This window comes from Equus asinus, chromosome 14, assembly GCF_041296235.1.
Source record: "Equus asinus isolate D_3611 breed Donkey chromosome 14, EquAss-T2T_v2, whole genome shotgun sequence".
Taxonomy (NCBI): Eukaryota; Metazoa; Chordata; class Mammalia; order Perissodactyla; family Equidae; genus Equus; species Equus asinus.
This window is the reverse complement of record NC_091803.1, coordinates 33,258,864-33,278,358: the sequence shown is the minus strand read 5'-3', so window position 1 is coordinate 33,278,358 and position 19,495 is coordinate 33,258,864. Positions and strand designations below refer to the sequence as shown.

Here is a 19,495-nt window from a genome sequence, read left to right as displayed (position 1 = left end):
TTTAGTTCTTTTTCTGAGGATTTGTCCTTATTTGGAACATATTCCTTTGTCTCCTCATTTTGCCTCTTTGTGCTTATATATATGTCTTAGGTAGATCAGCTATGTCTCTTGATCTTGGAGAGGTGGCCTTATGTGAGAGATAACTTATGAGGCCCAGCAGTGTGCTTCCCTCTCATCACCAGTCCCAGATGTTCCAGGAGTGTCCCCTGTGTGGGCTATGTGTGTCCTGTTGTGGCAGGGTTCCTCTTGCTGCAGGTATATGGGGAGACTAGGGTGTCCACCTTGTGACTGGTTGTAATACTCAGCTGCATGTGGCTGCTATGATCACTTCAGTCACTTTATTGGGTGTGGGGAGCCCCAGCACAGTTAGCTGCAAGATCTAATAGCACATTCCTGCTGCAGTTTTTCTGTTGAGTGAGTGGGCCCCCAGCATGGCTGATTACTAGGCTCAGGGACTTACAATTGCTGTAGTCCTCTGGCCTGCAAGGCTGTTATCAGCTCTCTCAGGAGTGCTGCTGGGTGGGGCCAGCCCTGGGCATGGCAATACACAATCGTTTCAGGCATTGAAAGGTGGGGCCAATCCACAATATGACTGTTTGAGAAGCACAAGTCTGCTGCAGCTGACAAGTCCCACTGCCTGCAGGCCCACACACCTCGTCAACACAGTCCTGCCCCATGTGCATGCCCCAACCCACTGAAGTGGACCCACTTACCCCACTGCAGAAGCCTCACATACTCCACTAATGTAGGCTCGCCCCTCCCACATGCCATGCCCTGCAGAGGTGGACCCACTTATCCTGCTGCTGAGGTCCCACACACCCCACCTATGTGGGCCCACAAGTTGCCCAAGGGCTTGCTGTTGGGTGGGGTCAGTTCCTAGGGTGGGCTGAGCTGGATTAAATCAGTACTCTAGTAGGTGAGGTAGACCCCTGCACTAACAGGCCAGGGGAAGAACAGGGGAAGATCTGCCAGTGTCTGTGTCAGCACGCCTGTATATGTCACAATAATGGTTGCTGCCAATGGCTCAGTCCCTGGGGAGACGGTCCCAGCCTCAGGAGGTCTCACCTCTCACTGAGGTGCACCCAGAGCCTATCAAGTGAGTCTCTGTACACCAAAGGACTGTTCACCTTTCTTTCTGGTGAATTTAGGTTGCTTTCCAAAACATGTGAATTTGTCCATGGGCCCATTAAGAGCTGGCTTTTCTTTCCCTTATGTCAGATAGCTTTTCTAGGGATATTCCCTGGTGTTGTTAAAAGCCAACAAAGCCAGATATTATGACACGCATCTCAAATGTGCTGACTCCAAAAGCTGCTTATTGTGGCAGAGCTCTCCCACTCAGATCTCCCATTCCTCTAAGCAAAGCTTTGTACCTGAAGATTGCTCCCAGCTGAAGTGCCATGGCTAAAACATAGCTTTTTCCTCTCCATAAAGAAACTTCTGCCTGTTCCACCTCAGTCAGCACTGCCCCTTATTGTGGGGGTTCTTTTCTTCCAGTTTTCAGTTCTCTCTCAGGGGTAATTGTTCCAAGAGTAGTTGTAAATTTGTTGAGCATGTGAGAGGAGGTGAGCTTAGAGTTCTCCTACACTGCTATCTTGCCAGAAATCTCTGAAGTTTTCTCATCACCAAAACAAAAATTGTACCTATGTGAGTTGATGGCTATGTTAATTAGCTTGATTGTGGTAATCATTTCACAGCGTATACACAAATCAAAACATCATGTTCTATACATTAAATATACATAATTTTGTCAATCATACTTCAATAAAGCCAGAGAATAAAAAGAAGATAAATATAAAACAAATGGCATGAAGTTAGGTATAAACCCAAATATATCAATAATTACATTGCATGTAAATGGACTAAATACAATTCAGACGCCACTTTTAAGAGAGTGTGTATATGTTTGTGCCTGTTTATACATATTTGTGGAAAATATCTCATCTGGGTTATTTGTAGGTAATAGGAATATTTTTCCTTTCACTTATTTATACATTCTAATGCTTTCCTAATGGGAATTGATTAGCAATGAATAAAATATGAAGAATAAAAACTTAAAGATGACAGAGAAAATATGCAATGATTATACTGAAAAGGCACAATAGTCCTCAAACCTTTTATTATCAAACAAAAGATAAACATGCTGCATGGATATTTTAAAGCAGGTTTTTTAATGTGTATTTATTTGATATATTTTTTTAAAGGGTACAGAAGTTGTTGATCTACTCATTACTTGTGAATGTCATAGTTCAGAATTTATTAATGTATTGCATAAAAATGCTAATAGGAAGGTATTAAAAAGATTTTGATACTTCTATGGCTTAGAAAAAATACACCTTTCAAATCACATACTTTCTTTCAAGTGTAAAGGTAAGTCCTTTAACTTGAATAAGTTCAGCTTAATAAAACATACATATATAATTGTTTTTCTCATGTTGCCTCAGAATGGTAGAAACTTTGCCATGGATTGGCAGCGGTCTTCTGACTGGTATTTTGGGAGCCACTGTTATCATGCTGCCTCTACTGACAATCAGTGAGAAGGATCAAGGAGTCTTCCAAATTTGGAACCTTGTTTGACACCCCCCCAAATAAAATAGGTTGAGGCTATAGTCAAAATGAAATGTTTTGTACTTTTTGTGTATGTGTGTGTATGTAGGGCCCATAAGCTGGCAGATTCCGAAAAGGATATTCAGCCTATCAAGTACCCTTCCTTGAAGAGCCAAAAACTAACACAAGACATGAAGTGGAATGTGAATATGTCCAGTAATTACGAGAGACCAGTTTTTTCTAGATTGAATGAAATTGCTACCATTAAGTTCAATACTGGGGTGAGCATATTCACTAAGAATGTCAACCTTATATCTTTGGCATGGGTATAAGATGTACATTTTGTTTTATATCTGTTGGAGTTTAGCCATCGAAGACCCAGCCAAATATGGAACAGTCTGTATTACCACCCCCTTAATTCCCTGATACAGGGGAAATGGGTTCTAGATAAAGATCACAGCTTTTCCTCTCACCATTGTTATTGCGGAATCACTTTGAAAAGTTCTCATTCATTTTCTCGTAAATTTTCCCTTTGTTCAGTTCTAAGACAAGACCCAAGAGTTATGACTTGTAATCAGAAGATATTGGTTAATCAGATTAGGGGCATTTTCTCACTATGAACCATCATTTATGTACTGAAACCTAGCAAAGAATAATAGTTGTATACAAGTTTTATGGGGATGTTTCTCTTTAAAATGGAGAAATAGAATGTTTATGGTTTAATATTAAATAAAAGAAATATAATTCTGTTTTTCTGATCAGAATTACTACAAGTATATTAATGAATAAAATCATGATAAGATTTTTAATGCTTTGATTGTTTTCAACTCAAGAATATATTTGCATTGTATGTGTATATCTTTTGGTATAAGTATTTGAAGCATTTATCTTAATTGATTTCAATATGAACATCCTATTTGGGTCACCCACAATTGTAATGCTGTGTTTCTCTCCTCTTTTTAGTTTCCACTTTACTGCCAGCAATTTCGTTCCATGTTTATAAAGAGAGCACTATTCAGTTGGCGCAATTGGAAGTTGATTTTGCTACAGACAACAGTAATTTTGATTGTCACTACATATCTCTTACTAACTACAAAATTGCAGTATGAGCTGCCTGCCAGAGAAATGGATTTGAGTCAATATGGTCGAACAATTGTACCTTACTCAATTTCAGGGAATTCTGAGTTGGCTATGAATCTCACAAAGAACCTTAAGATTTTTCTAAATGCTAAGAATCAAGAACTTCGGGAAGTGCAAGGTAAGACCCATAGGAAAAAAAGGAACTGTGGCTATATGAAGACCTATTTGTATCACTTGTGAAGAAGAGACTTAACTATGGTATTTAGGTACCCATTTCTTTCTTTTCGTACTAATTACCAGTATCTTAGAGGCAAAAAATGTACACTTTAAGACAACTGGCCACAAAAGTTAATAATTAATGGAGGCATTTTGGCTGTAGGGGTTTTTCAGCTAATTGCATCACCTTTGGAGGGTGGGTAAAAGAGCCAAAATACTATATTGTGACACTTACCATAGAATTTTTATTCTGAATAGAATACAAAAATGTTTCTATAAGCTCTCACAGGGTGTAATATTGGTTCCAAGACCTGAAGGTTGTCCTTCAGTCTACTATATTGGCTATTGTAAAAACAGTGCCTGAAAACTTAACAGATTGACTCCTCAGTACTAATTTTTTGAAGGTAGTATAAACATACTTACTTTGTTCAATGCTTACCATTACTAAAAACCATACTAACACCTTCTCTGCATTATCTTTCTTAATCCTAAAAACAACCCTTTTGTATAACTTATTTGTTATCTATTTCTGTGTAACAAATTACCCCAAAACCTAGTGGATGGAGAATTTGAATTTTTGGTATGGTTGAATGAACTCAATCTCCCACAAAAGCAACAAAAATACTTGGAAAACAATTTTTTTAAAAATCAATGAATTAGGACACTGGAAATTAACCAGAAAGCACAGGACAAACTAAAAAGTGTCTATTAAAAAAAAAACTTACTGGAAGTGTCATCGGCATCATGGTGGAGCAAGTTGTTCTCTTTGTCTCTCACCTCTAAATTACAACCAGAAGGCCATCCATAGACCAACAAAGGATTCTCCTCACAGCACACCAGAACGCCTAAGAGATCCATACATCTATACATCTGAAGGTGGGGGACTGCATCTCGCGGGGGCAGTAGAACCAGAGGAGCAGCGGTGGCAGCTCCCAAGACAAGAAGCCCCAGGAACTGTGGCTGCACCTGTGACCAGAGGCCCCAGGAACTGCAGTAACACACATGAACAGAGGCCCCAGGAACCCAGGCAGCCCACATTCCCAGAGGTGCCAGGAACTGCTGCAGCATCTACAACTGGAGGCTTCAGGAATCGCAACAGTACCCACAACCCAGCTCCCTCACCCTTACCCAGCAGTGGCACCTCTGACACTAGCCCTTCCAACAGTGGGAGCTGCATCCAAGACCCTGGGCCTCCAGCAACAGAAGCTGTGCCCATGACCTGAGGTTCCAAGAACTGTGCCAGTACCTGTCACTAGAGGTTCCAGGAGCCATGATGGCATCCATGACTCAGGTACCACTCCCTTCATGGCAGTGGTGGTGTCACCTGTGACCCCCAGTGCAGCTAGCAGTGGTGGTGTCACCCATGACCCCAGCCCAGCCAGCAGTGGCAGTGAAACCCATGAACCCAGTGCCCCAAACAGCAGCAGTGCCAGCACCCCCAGAAAACCCAGGACCAGCAGGCAGGTTGCCCACATGGCAGCAGCACCCAAGGCCACAGAGAGCCTGGTAACAGTCATGGTGGAGCCCACAACCCCAGTCCCCCAACCCATGGCAGCAGCACCTACAGACTCAACAAACACGGATGTAGCAGAGGTGCCTGTGACCCCAGCTCCCACCCCACTTTTCCCCTCCCCAACCACAGTCGGGGAACCCATGACTCAGGCGACCCCAGAAGCAGCAGAGGTGCTCCTGAGCCTCGTGACCCCAGTGGCAACACTCATGACTGCAGTGACACCATAACCAGTAAGTCACCAGCAATGTTGGAGGCACAAGCAGCACAAAGAGGGCACTGACAACACCTCTGACAGAAGCAGGGAAGGTGGGAAGTGTAGGCTTTCAAATACAACCAGAAGCAGCTCAGAATCAAAGTAAACAAAGCCTTATCCAAAAAAAAAAAAAGGGTATTTGCTATCACAAATGCACTGGCAAAACAACTCATCAAGCATCATTAAAAACTACAATGATGTGGTATCACAAAAAGAAAATGACCATTCTCCAAAAACAAAACCTGAAATCATAGAAGATTGCAATCTAACTGACAGAAAATTCAAAATAGCTGTCATGAAGAAACTCAACAAGCTGCAAGAAAACTCAGAAAGACAGTTCACTGAGCTCAGGAATAAAATTAATGAACAGAAGGAGTACTTCGCCAAAGAGATTTTGAAACTCTGCAAAAGAACCAAACAGAAATTCTGGAGCTGAAGAACTCAATAAATGAGATGAAGAATAAAGTAGAAAGCATTGGAAATAGAGCAGACCATATGGAAGAAAGAATTAGCAAGCCTGAAGATAGAAATCTAGAAATGATTCAGGTGGAAGAGGAGAGAGAACTAAAATTTTTTTTAAATGGAGGAAATTCTACAAGAAATATCCAATTCAATTAGGAAAAGTGACATGAGGATAATGGGTATTCCAGAAGGATAAGAGAGGGAGAAGGGAGCAGAGAGCTTATCTAAAGAAACAGTGACCACAAAGAAAGTACTGAACCTCTATAAAAACAATAAGGTGTGTGACATTTTAACTTTGGATTATTCCTGTCACTCTCCCTCCCCAACTCAATGATATGGTAGCCATGAAAAACCAGTACCCTCACAGTTAATGGAAAGGACTGATCTCTTTAGAGCTCTGTTAAAAGCCCCATCCCAAGACCACTGCCAATACTTTGACTGAAATAGCAGCTCCCTGAAAAACTCCATTCCCAGGGCATTTAGCTGTTGGATTTGAATCAGGACTCAGCTCTTTGGAAAAAGCCCTATGCTCAGGGCATTACTAAAAACAACAGCAACCTGCTGGTAACATCACCACAGTCAGCTAATGCTGTCATTTCAGTTGGGCCAAACAAGAGCCTGGTCAAAAAGTAATTTTAAAGGAATAGCTAGAGAGTTAGATAACCGCAGCGAGCTTTGAAAAGTTCTGACACTCCTGGGGATCTAGAAGGCTCAGAAGGCTAGTGTGGATGGCCAGAAATGATCTAGAAAAGGAGAAAGCTCCAGCCACCCACCTCTAGTTGACATTGAGCCTCTGTAAAAGCAAGAAGTGAAAGTTGAGGCTGACTTGTAAACTGTCTGAAATTTGAAGGTGTGCCCTTATACACAGATCCCATTGGCAAATGGTGGAAGACTTACTGGCTCTAGGCATTTAAAGAAACCTTTAGCTGATCACTAAATTATACTGACCCAGGGCTGATCCTTAGAAGCCAGCTTAAAAATAAAAGCCAGAATTAGGTTTTTTAAGTCTATCAGAGAACTAAGTGGCTGCACAGTGTACAGAATACAGAATCTACAAAATTAGTCCTTATAAGTCACTAATCAAATGAGCGGTAACAATAAAAAAAAGGAACTGTAACAACAAACACAGAGTGGGGAGAGCAGGGCCACCAAAGTGAGCCCAGAGGGCAGAGCATTAAGCCAATGAGGATTAGACTTGAGCCTTAAAGTCTAATGAGATTTGCCCTGCTAGGTTTCAGATTTGCTTGGGACTCACAACTTCTTTCTTCTTTATAACTTCTCCCTTTTGGAATGGAAGTGTCTGTCCTACAAATGTCCACCATTGTATTTTGGAAGCAGATAACTTGATGTCTGGTTTCACCAGTTCACAGCTGGAAAGGAATTTTGCCCCAAAATGAATCATACCTCCAGTCTCACCCATACCTGATTTAGATGATATTTTGGACTTAGAGTTGATACTGGAATAGGCTAATACATCTAGGGCTATTGAGATAAGGGGAATATGTTTTGCATGTGAGAAAGACATAAATTTTGGGGAGCCAAAGGGTATAGTGTTATGGGCTGGATTGTGTCCCCCAAAGTTCATATGTTGAAGTCTTAAGCCCAAGTACCTCATAATGTGACTATATTTGAATATAGGGTCTTTAAAGAGGTAATTAATTTATAATGAAGTCATTAGGGTAAGCCCTAATCCAATAAGACTGGTATCTTTATAAGAAAAGAAGATTAGGACACAGACATGCATACACAGAAGGAAGACCAGGTGAAGACACAGGGAAAAGACAGCCATGTAGAAGTCAAGGAAAAAGGCCTCAGAAGAAACTCAACCCTGCCAACACCTTGATCTCAGACTTCTAGCTTCTAGAACTGCATGAAAAGAAATTTCTGGTGTTTGAGCCACCTGGTCTCTGGTACTTTGTTTTGGCAGCCCCAGAAAACCCATATAGAAAGAAACAGAACAGTATGACACATAAACAAGGGAGGAAAAAACAGCCAGTAGAAAATGTACTTTGATGGAGGCCAAATGTTGAGCTTAGTAGACAAAGACTTTAAATCAGCTATTACAACTATTTTCAAAATACTAAAGCAAATATGTATAAAGAATTAAAGGAAAACATGGCAACTATGTCTCTCTAAGAAGAGATCAGTAATAAAGAAATATAAATGATTTTTTAAAAACAAATGGAAATTCTGTAGTTGAAAAGCATATCTGAAATGAAAAGTTCATCAGAGGGGCTCAACAATGGACTTGAATTGGCAGAAAAATGAATCAGCTAAGTTGAAGGTAGGTCAATAGAGATTATCCAGTCTGTGGAACAGAAAGAAGAAAACTGGGAGGAGGTGAGAACAGAGCTTCTGAGACATATGGGACAACATCAAGCATACCAGCATATGCATAATGGGAGTACTAGAAGATAAGGAGAGTGATAAAGGGGCAGAAAAATATTTGAAGAAATAATGGCTGAAAACTTCCCATTTGATGAAAAACATTAATATTCACATCCAAGAAGCTCAGTGAACTCTAAGTGTGATAAATTCAAAGATATCCCCACCTAGACACATTGTAATCAAACTGGTGAAAGTCAAAGAGAAAATTTTGAAAGCAGAAGAGAAAAAGGACTCATCACATCAGGAATTATCAATAAGATTAACGTTGACTTTTTGTCAGAAACCCTGGAGACCAGAAGACAGTAGGATGACACAAAGTGCTAAAAGGAAAAATTGTCAACCAAGAATTTTATATCCAGGACATTTCTCCTTCAAAAATGAAGAAATAAAGACATTCCCAAATGAACCAAAAGTGAGAGAATTCATCACCAGTAGACCTTCTGTATAAGAAATACTAAAGGGATTTCTTCAGGCTGAAATGAAAGGACACTGGACAGTAACTCTGATCTATAAAAAGAAATAAGAGCACTGGCAAAGATAATTACATAGGTAAATATAAAAGACAGTATAGACATATCTTTTAATTCTTTTCCTCTTATAACTGGTTTAAAAGACAATTGCATAAAACAATAATTATGAAACTGTGTTAATGGGCTTATGATGTATAAAGTTATAACTTTTACTATGATGATAATACAAATAAGGGAGGAGGGAAGGGAAATATGTTGGAGCAAAATTTCCATACACTATCAAAAGTAAGTTGATATTCATCTGAACTAGACTGTTTTAAGGTGGGACTCATATTGTAATCCCCAGAGCAACCACTGAGAAAATAACTTTAAAAAATAGTGGAACAACAACAAAGGAACTTAACTGGTACACTATAAAATATATAAATTTAACACAAAAAGGTAGTAGTGGGGAAACAGAGGAACAAAAAGTAGGTAAGACACAGGAAACAAATAGCAAAATGGCAGATATAAATCCTAGTTTATAAGTAATTACATTAAGTGTAAATAGAATAAACAGTGCAATCAAAAGGCAGAGATTTTCAGAATGGAATTTTTAAAATCCAACTTACATGAAATGGACACATTGTTACGGGGGAAAACACAAACTATCAAAACTCATGATAGCATCAAAAACAGCAAAATTCTTAGGAATAAATTTAAGAAATGCAAGACTTGCACACAAATTTATCAAATATTGCTGAAGGAAATTAAAGATTTAGAGACATGGAGAGATATTCCATGTCACAGATTGGAAGACTGAATATTTTTAGAATAGCAATTCTCCCGAAATTGATCTATAGATTTACTGCAATCCCTATCAAAATTCCAGCAGACTTTTTTGCAGAAATGGACAAGCCAATCCTAAAATGTGTATGGAAATGTAAATGATCTAGAATAACCACATATGGTGAGATTATTGTAAGGATTAGTGGTGGGTTGGAATTCTTGAAGAGAAAGGTAAAGATTTGACAAAGACATTGTGGGAAGTTAGAAAGGAGAGAGATCATAGGAAAAAAAATTTTGGCCTTTCCTCTCCAATATTAGTAGGTGATTTATTACATGTTGACTCACTAACCAATTTCTTTCTTTATTCTAGGTAACATAGTGAATTACATATTGGAAAATAAAGAGTGTCATGACTTCTCCATTATTGCACTTTCCATTGAGGTTGAGAAAAACGAAACAATATTTACTATCTTGTTCAATAATGAGGCATACCATTCAGCTGCAACATCCCTGGCGGTGTTAGACAACATTCTTTTTATGTCACTTTCTGGCCCCAATGCCTCCATTGAAGTCTACAACAAGCCTCAACCTCCCCATATTTATGGTTCTAATGTAGTGTATGTATGATTTTCCTTTTACTGGAATTGAGCCTTAATATACCCACTTGCTATCTGGCCATACACATTTGAAAAGAGCTACTGAAATTGTAATTGTATACTTTTATTTCATCATGTATTTCAATTTTTATTTTGTCCTCTGTAGGCCTACGAGTGGATCACAAATAGTATTATGTTTGGCTTTTGGCATGGCGGTTGTGGTCAGTAGCTTTTGCCTTCAGACAGTGACTGAGAGAACCACTAATGCAAAGCACATCCAGTTTGTGAGTGGGGTCTATATACTTACTTACTGGCTCTCTGCTTTGCTATGGGATCTCATCTGCTTCTCCATTTCATGCTGCTTACTACTGGTGAGTGTTAGCTGAACTGTCATGAAGGCTCATTTTTCTGTCACCCACAGGAAAGTCCTATTCAACTAATCATAACCTAAAATAAAACTTGTAAAAAATTTGAAACGACTTTGGTTCATTATGCCAGATAATCTATTGTAGTAACCTCATTATGGAAATATTCACCCTCATATTATTTCAATTGGAGAAAATATTTTTCTTCAGTTTCTTGAATTTGGCTTCCCAGGTAATTGTTCAGCATTATGCCCTGGCCTAAAAACTACTCTAAAGTAGTAAGATCTATTACTTGTCACTTATCCCCCACTCCTTATATAGATAAGCCACTGCCCACTAATTCCCAATGCTGAGCCCTCTGGTGAAACTGGACTATAGCACATAGTTTAGAATCATGACCTAAGTAATGCTTCCTGTTACTGTTCAACCCCCTCCCACTTTCATACCCCAAGTTTAAGATGTCTTGGTCAGCAAAGCAAAACTAGTTTTGCCTCCGACACCTAATTTTAGACACTGAGGATGTAGTATGAACAGCAAGCATGTAAGTATGTACAGAATTTTTTAATGTAATGATTTTGCTCATTAGTGAACTTGGCAACCTCTTTTATTTTGTGTGCATATTTGAGGGTGAGGGAGATGTGAAGCTATATAGTTACAAGAGGTAAACATATTGGTAAAGGAGGTAAAGTTACTTTCTGTACAGGAGGTACTGTGGACTTAAATATGAATAGAACAGTGTCTCAGCACTCAAATAGTTGACTGTTTAGCAGTAGACACAGAAATTAAAGTAGATCGTTATAAAATAGCATGCTAGTTGCTACCATAAAGGATGAACTAGCAATTTCCAACTCAAACTATACCATGGAACAGTAAAATTAGTTGTTACAGGAAAAACGAGAAACTTTTGGTCAGTTTGGCTCCGATAACCATAAGAAAACTCATGATTATTGCACAGGGGCCCTAGGATTCGTTCTGAAGGAGAGTCAGGATCCCACAAACTACAACAGCTGCTCAGCAGGGACCAGAGGCTGGAACAGTCAGGGCAAGGATGGTAGTGGTAGTGTTGTGAGCAAATAGTACGTACAGAAAAATCCCAAGGTTGACAGAACAGAGCAGTACTTCCTTCATCTTGCAAGACTGGCTAGTGTCTCCATCCCAGTCTCTTCTGTTCACAGCTCACCAACCAACCAGCATAACAAGAGAAGACCACCATCCTTTGTGGGGGCCACTACTCTCATCTTTCACCACAGCAACTGGGAGAGCTGATCCAAGCATGGTCTCTGGCTTTACTGTCTCTCCTCTGTGTAATGCAGTATTGGAATCAATGAGAAAACCTCTGAATCTTTTCATCTCCATCATCCATTTTTTCTTTGACTCTTTAAACTTGGCTAGCACACTCAGCTATCATTTCCTGGTTAATAGATCTGTAAATAAGACCATCCATTATTAATACCTAGACCAATATTGCCATATATGGCTCATGAGGAAAAGTTATTTGTCATTTTTTTTTATGTTATGTCAAATACAATTATCTGAAGCGACTTTAATTCATCATATTTACAGGCAAGGAAACTGAGGCTCACAAAAGTAAGTTACTTACCCAACTCCTCCCAGCTTGTACCATTTCAGAACCCTGATTGGGGTTACTCCAAGGCTCTTTGTCATTTATCCATTCAAAGTCATGCTGGATAATGTACTTTAATCTTATTTCTGCTCTCATATTTGCAGTTCCCTCTTTCTTAGCATCTTACTCTACTTTGATATCTGCTTTTCTATCCTTTGATATCTGGTAACACTCTCTCCCCCCCGACCCACCCACCCAAAATTCCCCTTCATGATTCTCAGCCCAGAGTTCTCCATCAGGGTTCATAGGTTTGCTTGCTTATCTGAGTTGGCTGTCCTCTTGTTGTTTTAAGTGAAACACTCCCTCACCCTGCTCTGGTTCTGTGAAATGCCACCAACTTGACTTGTTCTTGGACCCAGCAAGAGGAAGCAAGATTCTATCACTTTGCCTAGTAGCCAGGATTCCTGTTTCACCCTTTCTCTGCCTGTCAAATTGAGAAAGCAGGTGGCTTTATTGATCATATGCCACACGAGGGTTAAGCTAACTATGTTGCTAGCTTCAACCCCTGATGAACTACCTGCCCCACCACTGTTTTACCTGTTACCCCAAGAGATTCTTAGTGGGGTTTGGTAGAGTCCTCTGCCTTCTACAACTGAGACCATGCATGAAGACTTGGGAAAGTAGAATAAGTAATTTTTCTTATGAGTTATGTTACTAGAGATGCTGAGTGGTGAGGCTTCCCCCTCATGCAATCTGTGTGCCTGTCTCATGACCTCTAAAAGTCCTATAAAATACAGTTGAAAGTCCCACCTTCCTGAATAACATAGAATTTATTTATTTATTCCACAAACATTCAGTTCCTACTATAAGCTGGTCTGTGTTTTAGGCATTATGGATACAGCTTGGGGAAGACAGACAAGGGCTCATCTCTTGATGAGCTTAAATTCTAGTGAATATTAAAATTACTGGCCTCATCAAGGGGTTAAATAGCTAAGTTGGTGTCACTTTGGAGATGTGCCTCTCATAAGCCTTGAGATATACTATTCTCATCATTGTGTAGCTCAGTTCTAGAAATTCTTAAGGGAGCTTCCGCCACTTCAGGCCACAATGCATTGGGCACAGCTTACTTTACCAGTGTCATCTTTTGCTATTTCCCCCTCATTCATGAACTTATTTTTAGGCAAGGCACCAAGTAAGGATTCAGATTTCTTTTCCTAAATAGCTAACCCATTGTTCTACCATCTTTTTTTTGATAGCCAATCTTTTCAAACTGATTTGAAACACTGCTTATGGTGTACATTAAATAACAATAAGCATTTAGGTATATTTTGTATTCTTTATTCTGTTCCATTGATGTATCTGCAATGTTCCACTACCAATCTGTTTTAATTATGGTAGTTTTATAATTCATTTATTTTTATGGATTGACCTTCCTTACCTCCCCCCATTAATCTTCTGCTGGATTTCCTTGCTATCTTGACATATTTTCTTTGTTTACATGTAATCTTTAGAATCAGCTTACCTAATTTCAAAAAAATTACTATTGCTATTTTTATTTAGAGTAATTTTGGAAGAATTTACATTTTTACCACATCAAGTCATACCCTATCTTAAAAAAAGGTATGTGTCTTCACGTATCCAAGTAGAAATTTAAATTTTCTTTGAAACAGATTTTAATTTGAGACATCCCTGAGCGTTGTCAGCCTTAGAACAAAGCTGTTCCTAGGTTACCTGCAATTTCTTTCTGACTGTATTTATTCTTTTTATTTCATCCTTAGTTGGATTGGGGAACCAATTATAGTTATAGCTGTTCAGGTTCTTTCACCTAAGATAACTGATTCTCTTCATATACTCTCCGTAAACACTACTGCTTAAATATAAAGTGCTTCTAAGAGCATCATCAGGTTGTAATAGAGGCTGTTCTTAGTTTAACCCTTCTTTCCATTTATTAGTGGCCCTGCTAAATAATTTTGTAATTACTCAAAAAGGGCAACCTTGCTATCTTTGGAGAAACTGTAATTACCAACTATTATCATATAGATTTCTGGAAAACTCTCTTCTTTAATAGCTCTAGAGTTTTCCTTCTTCCTAATCTAGTTCACTCTAAATTTATGCTTGCCTATCTGATTCTCAAATGGAACAAGAAGTAATTGAATAAGGAGGTTCCTGAGTTCCTGAGATAGATATAAGGGGATTGGGGGTACAGAGTAGGGCCAGGAGACAGTCTAAATGTGGGGAGTGATGCAAGGGAGGTTGTGTAATACTATGGCAGCTGCAGGGAAAACCTTTAGAGAAATAGTCTACTTCTTGCATCATTTTTTCCTAGGAAAATTCAGAGTTGGGCTTAATGTAAACATAATTATTTTGACTTTAATCATGGGGGGGAGAATAAAAGGTAATACTGTTCCACATAGAAAAAACAGAAAAGGTAAGTGTAGTCATTCTGTCACAAAAGTCTTCTATTGAGAAAGAGGTAGTTTATTTCAGGTTCATAAGCTAAAGGGTTTTTTAATGGGTAAAATGACTTAAGTAATGAATAGTTCTATGCTCTAATGAAGGTAGTGCTTGCTGTTTTCTAAATGTTTTGGCTTGCCTTCTTGTTGCACAGTGTCCTTCAACTTGCTCTTACTTCTGCACTCTATGTCTCAGGGAGTGTTCAAGTACTGCGGAATCGATGCATTTGTTGCAGATTACCATTTTCTGGACACAATGATGATCTTTATGCTGTATGGTTGGTCTGTTGTTCCTCTCATGTATCTTGGAAGCTTCCTGTTTTCTAGTAGTACTACTGCATACGTCAAGCTCACCCTTTTTAACTACTTTTCAACTGTTTTCAGTATGATCACGTACATCCTATGGCAACTCTCTGGTAAGGACTTCACATAATTTTCCCTTTCTCCAGGAAATACAGTGAATAAATGAGGATGAAAGAGCTTGAGGATAAAAATATTAACTGTGAAGCACTTACTTTCCAAGAATCTGAAAAGCTATGCTTTTTGAAAATCATCAAATATTTATTGAGTGGATTTGAGATAGAGGTTTAGGGAAAGAGGAAATGGGGAAGAGAAAGGAAGAAAAAGAGAGAGAGAAGCTAAGCCCTCTGAAGAAGCAGGACTTGGTATCACTCTAGCCTGAGAGAAAAAATTATAAGAGTAAGAGATTGCAATACAAGTGTGCAAAACATTCATCTCCTTTGAAAGATCGTCCCCCTCCCTTGAGACTTGGTCCTTCAGTTTTAACATCTTAACAGCACTTTGGAGCACGATGGGGAGACTGGAGAGTGGAAGGTCCTCTGCTATGACTTCGCCCTAATTTAATGAAACACATAATCTTGAACCTCCTAATGAGATTTTTTCAGAAGAACATAGTAAAATATGTAACAAATGTACTCATCATTAAACCCGTTTCCCACCTTTCAGGCCTGGTTTCAGCAGGATTCCAGGAGTAGTTTCCCCCATCTTCCTTCTCTGGTTATGAAATTTAAAAAGAGCCTGATTCTGCTAGAGATTATCACAAATAGGATTTGTTTTTTTGTTTATAGAAAATTCCTTTGTTGAATTTCTCTATAAACATGAATTTTGAACTGTGTTAATCCACTCTACCTGAAGTAGCAGAACCCCACCAAAAGAGGCTTCCAAACTCATTCCCTGACTTTAAACCTTGGCCTCACACAAAATGAAACATAGTATGTGAACCAGGCATAAATTTTTTATTCTATTCACACCTCTCCAAAGACTAGTAGTATACTATGTGAGGAAGATTTAAGCCACTGCATAGTAGCCTAAAAGCCAAGTGGCCAATTATGCATTTGTGCTTATTCCATGAATTAGTGATAATTGTTGTCAATCATTTTTATGTTATCTATAGATTCTACCAGTGGTCTGCCCTATTAATTGATCATGTTACCGATTCTTTCTCATTTGTATTTCCTTTCTAAAATTCTCCTCTACTAGTAACGTAGACCTTTGGACACTTGCAACAATATCCACTTATTTCCCCTGACCTCAGGTAGAACTGAAGCTCATTTCTCATAGCGAGCTGTCCATCCCTGCTCTCTCAGTGAATCCCCTTCCCTATAGGCAGCCAGTCTATAAAGTCCTCAGATTCTAACAGAAGGTGAAGGTGGATTGGTAATTGTTGCAGGAGAGCATAGCAACATTATTGCAAGGCTTTAAGTTTAGCAAGAACAAATTACAAAATGAGTGACTGAGAAATATGCAATCTGCTGATTCTCATGAATTACTATGCTAGATTGTTTGTGCTTTGGAATCAAAGGCTGGAAGGGAGTATTTTATCAAACATGAAAGCAAGGGGCTTAGGAACGCTGGGCCCTTGCAGGAACGGAACGCTGTCTGCATAACTTGCTGATTGTTTGTTCCCAGGATACTCCCTAAGAGAATGGCCTTGTGTAGGGCTGGTGTACATTGAAGGGGGGAAGACTAGAACTGCTGAGCTTTGACTTGCATATCCCTGCTGGCATGAGTTCCTGCTATGCTTGTACTTCTTTGCCTGCAAATAAACACATGGCAATCAGAGGGATGTCACCTCAGTCCTTGAGGCTGATGGTTCCCTGTCCCATTAAATAATATACAGTGTGTTGTGTCTATTATATAGACTGTGTTCTGTCTATTAATTCCATCCACCCCTTCAGCTGGCTGCCTAGCTGGTCTCGGCAGCAGGTAATGTTAATTTTTATTATTAATTTCATCTCTGAGACTTTATTTTCTGGCCATGGTGTATTATCTGAATCCAGAGGAATGAGCTTTCCCTACTACCTGGGGCAGACTAAAGTAGCAACCTTGATTTTGCTTTTACTAAAACCCAGATACTATGGGTTTTCCGAATTCCAGTTTCTAACAGTTAAGACTATTCTCCTGGAGTGTAGTTTCATGGACTTCTAAACCTGTTAATTTTCTTATTGTATTATAATATAATTTGCCTGCAAAAAACACTAAGTTTAGAAAACTAATTCTACTCTGATGGTTGAAAAAAAATCTGATTACCATTCTGTCCCTGTTGCTTATGGTGGGAATGATTCCTACCTTGTCTCTTAATAGTTCAGTTCTTCCTCCTGGCCTCTACTTTCCAGAATCCCATTATTCCCGTTAGTGTCAGGGAACCAAATTCCATTGCAACACACCCTACCATCATCTTCACCCTACAACAGTCAACACGGAGTTCTTCAAGAATGTATTTCTTATTTTTACTTTTTATTTAAGTATAACTTACATAAACAAAAGTGCAGAGACTATAAATGTACAGATTGATAAATTTTCACAAAGTGAACATGCTAGTGAAACCTCCCTCTCTCCAGCCATGGCTTCCCATGGGTGTAGACCAACCAGGAGCCAGAAAGCAAAGAAGTCCCTTGATTTAGTCCATATAGAAAATCCTCCCAGGGCACAAAGTCTAATGGAGAAGGGTGGCGTATTGATTAGAAGGGGAAAATAGAAGAAATATGACACAGAGGGCTATTAGATTTGGTAATGAGAAATTCAGTGGAGACTTCCATGTCCAGAAGAATGGAGGACTGAATATCGTGAATTGCCCTTCCACTTAAAACAACAATATATGTTGGATAAAAAATTGTTTAAACTTTTTAAATACATGATTGATCTAGCAAGAAATTTCAGAATGCAGAGGCCAACAGCAAAGTGAAATCCAGAATCCCATGATTTTCCATTTGATAGGATGCATGGGAAACAGAGGAGAGTAGAATGACCTAGAGCCAAGCTGAGGTAGAGATCTTAATAGCAGACCCACACATAAAGAGGGACAGAGCCTTGGGAAACACTGTTAACAAAAATCTTCTCTTGAACTCTATAGTTGACAAATCCAGGCTATAAGATATCAAGGTGAACAAACTTAGTGGCTTAATAACTAGTGTTTTCTCAAGGATCATCTGCTAGATTAGTAATTCTCTGAGAGTGGTTTAATCATCTTGGGGAAGTTTATTGTTATGGGAGGTTCATTAGTTTCTTATAATTAAAGATAATCTGTCATCTTTCTCCTCACAGAGCCTGACTCCATTGGAGCCTCCATAAAGAATGTATTAATGGTGCTTCCTAGTTACAACTTTGCAATGAGTATCAGCAGATTCTTTGATGACTATGAGGTAAAAAAAATATGTGCCAGGAAATTTCCAACTACATCTCTGCACTGCAGTAAAACATGTGAGTATCTGGGGCTCCCCAGATCCCTGAAAAATAACCTATTCCTTTCCAGACTTCCACATTTAAGCTTAGATTGTGGAAGATAAGAGAAAGTTGTCCCTCCTCCAATTGAGATAGTTAGGCTTGCTGTTTTGAGTGTTTTACTGTACCAAAGTTGTTTTCACAGACTGGGGGAAAAAATGAAGCCTCAAAATAAAATCCAAGATAAATTTTGTGAAGTCACCACCAGATTTAGGATGAGTTACTAACAGTCACATCTACTATGTGAAAGTAGCTTTCCTTAACATTATTTTGAATCTTCACAGCACCCTACAAGTTAGCTATTATTCCAGTTTTGTAAATGAAGAAACTAAACACCTAACTTAAACTGAAGATTAAATAGGTTTTCTGGGACACTCAGCTTTAAGTGTCACACAGATGAAAGAAAGGTAAATTCACAGCCAGATCAAAATCAGGGAAAAATAAAGCTGCTGTATTAAATTTTCTTTATTTTAGGCTGATTTCCTATTTTAGGTTGATTCTAGAAATTGAGAAATAAGCATATTTACTGTGTGTGTATGTATATTTGTAATTCATTCTGGAACCAAATAGTTTATATGCAGCCACAGAAAGAGAAATGTAATAATATTTCACTAAATCAATACAGGGTAAAATGTAATTATTCAGGCCAAATGGATTATATTTTCTTATAATCCCCAAATAACAAAAATTATGTCACATTTTAGTTTGCATCATATTTGGACAATAAATTCCTCTGTTTTTTGAAAATAGCTCTAAGTTATTGTTTACCTACCATAGTCACCAGTTTTAATTAATTTGTTTTATTTATTATTTTTAGTAAATTTATAAAGTCATGCAGTCATTGCCACAAGCCAGTTTTAGAATATTTCCATTATCTGAAAAAGATCCGTCATGCCTGTTTACAGTTAATCCCCATTAACACATCTAGCCCAGCCATCCACTAATATACCTGCTGTGTCTATAGCTTTGATATTTCTGGATATTTCATGTAAATAGCATCATTTTTTATCATTTCAACCTTATAATGTTAAACATTCCTGAACATGATTTGTATCATTTCAACATTACAATGCTGAACATAA

At 38.7% G+C, this 19,495-nt stretch overlaps 1 protein-coding gene across 7 annotated transcripts in view; it reads left to right on the top strand.

Annotated features, from left to right (window-relative positions):
- Positions 1–19,495, top strand: part of LOC106841718 (phospholipid-transporting ATPase ABCA3-like) — a 217,997-nt gene that overhangs the window by 139,962 nt on the left and 58,540 nt on the right. For 6 of the 7 annotated variants that reach the window (XM_070484798.1, XM_070484796.1, XM_070484795.1 and 3 more), the window contains 6 exons: positions 2,654–2,825; positions 3,508–3,802; positions 10,065–10,311; positions 10,457–10,661; positions 14,869–15,088; positions 18,237–18,392. In XM_070484798.1, the coding sequence (XP_070340899.1) occupies positions 2,654–2,825; positions 3,508–3,802; positions 10,065–10,311; positions 10,457–10,661; positions 14,869–15,088; positions 18,237–18,392 (1,295 nt within the window). The remainder of the gene's footprint in view (positions 1–2,653; positions 2,826–3,507; positions 3,803–10,064; positions 10,312–10,456; positions 10,662–14,868; positions 15,089–18,236; positions 18,393–19,495) is intronic. The other variant, XM_070484794.1, reaches the window with a different exon arrangement.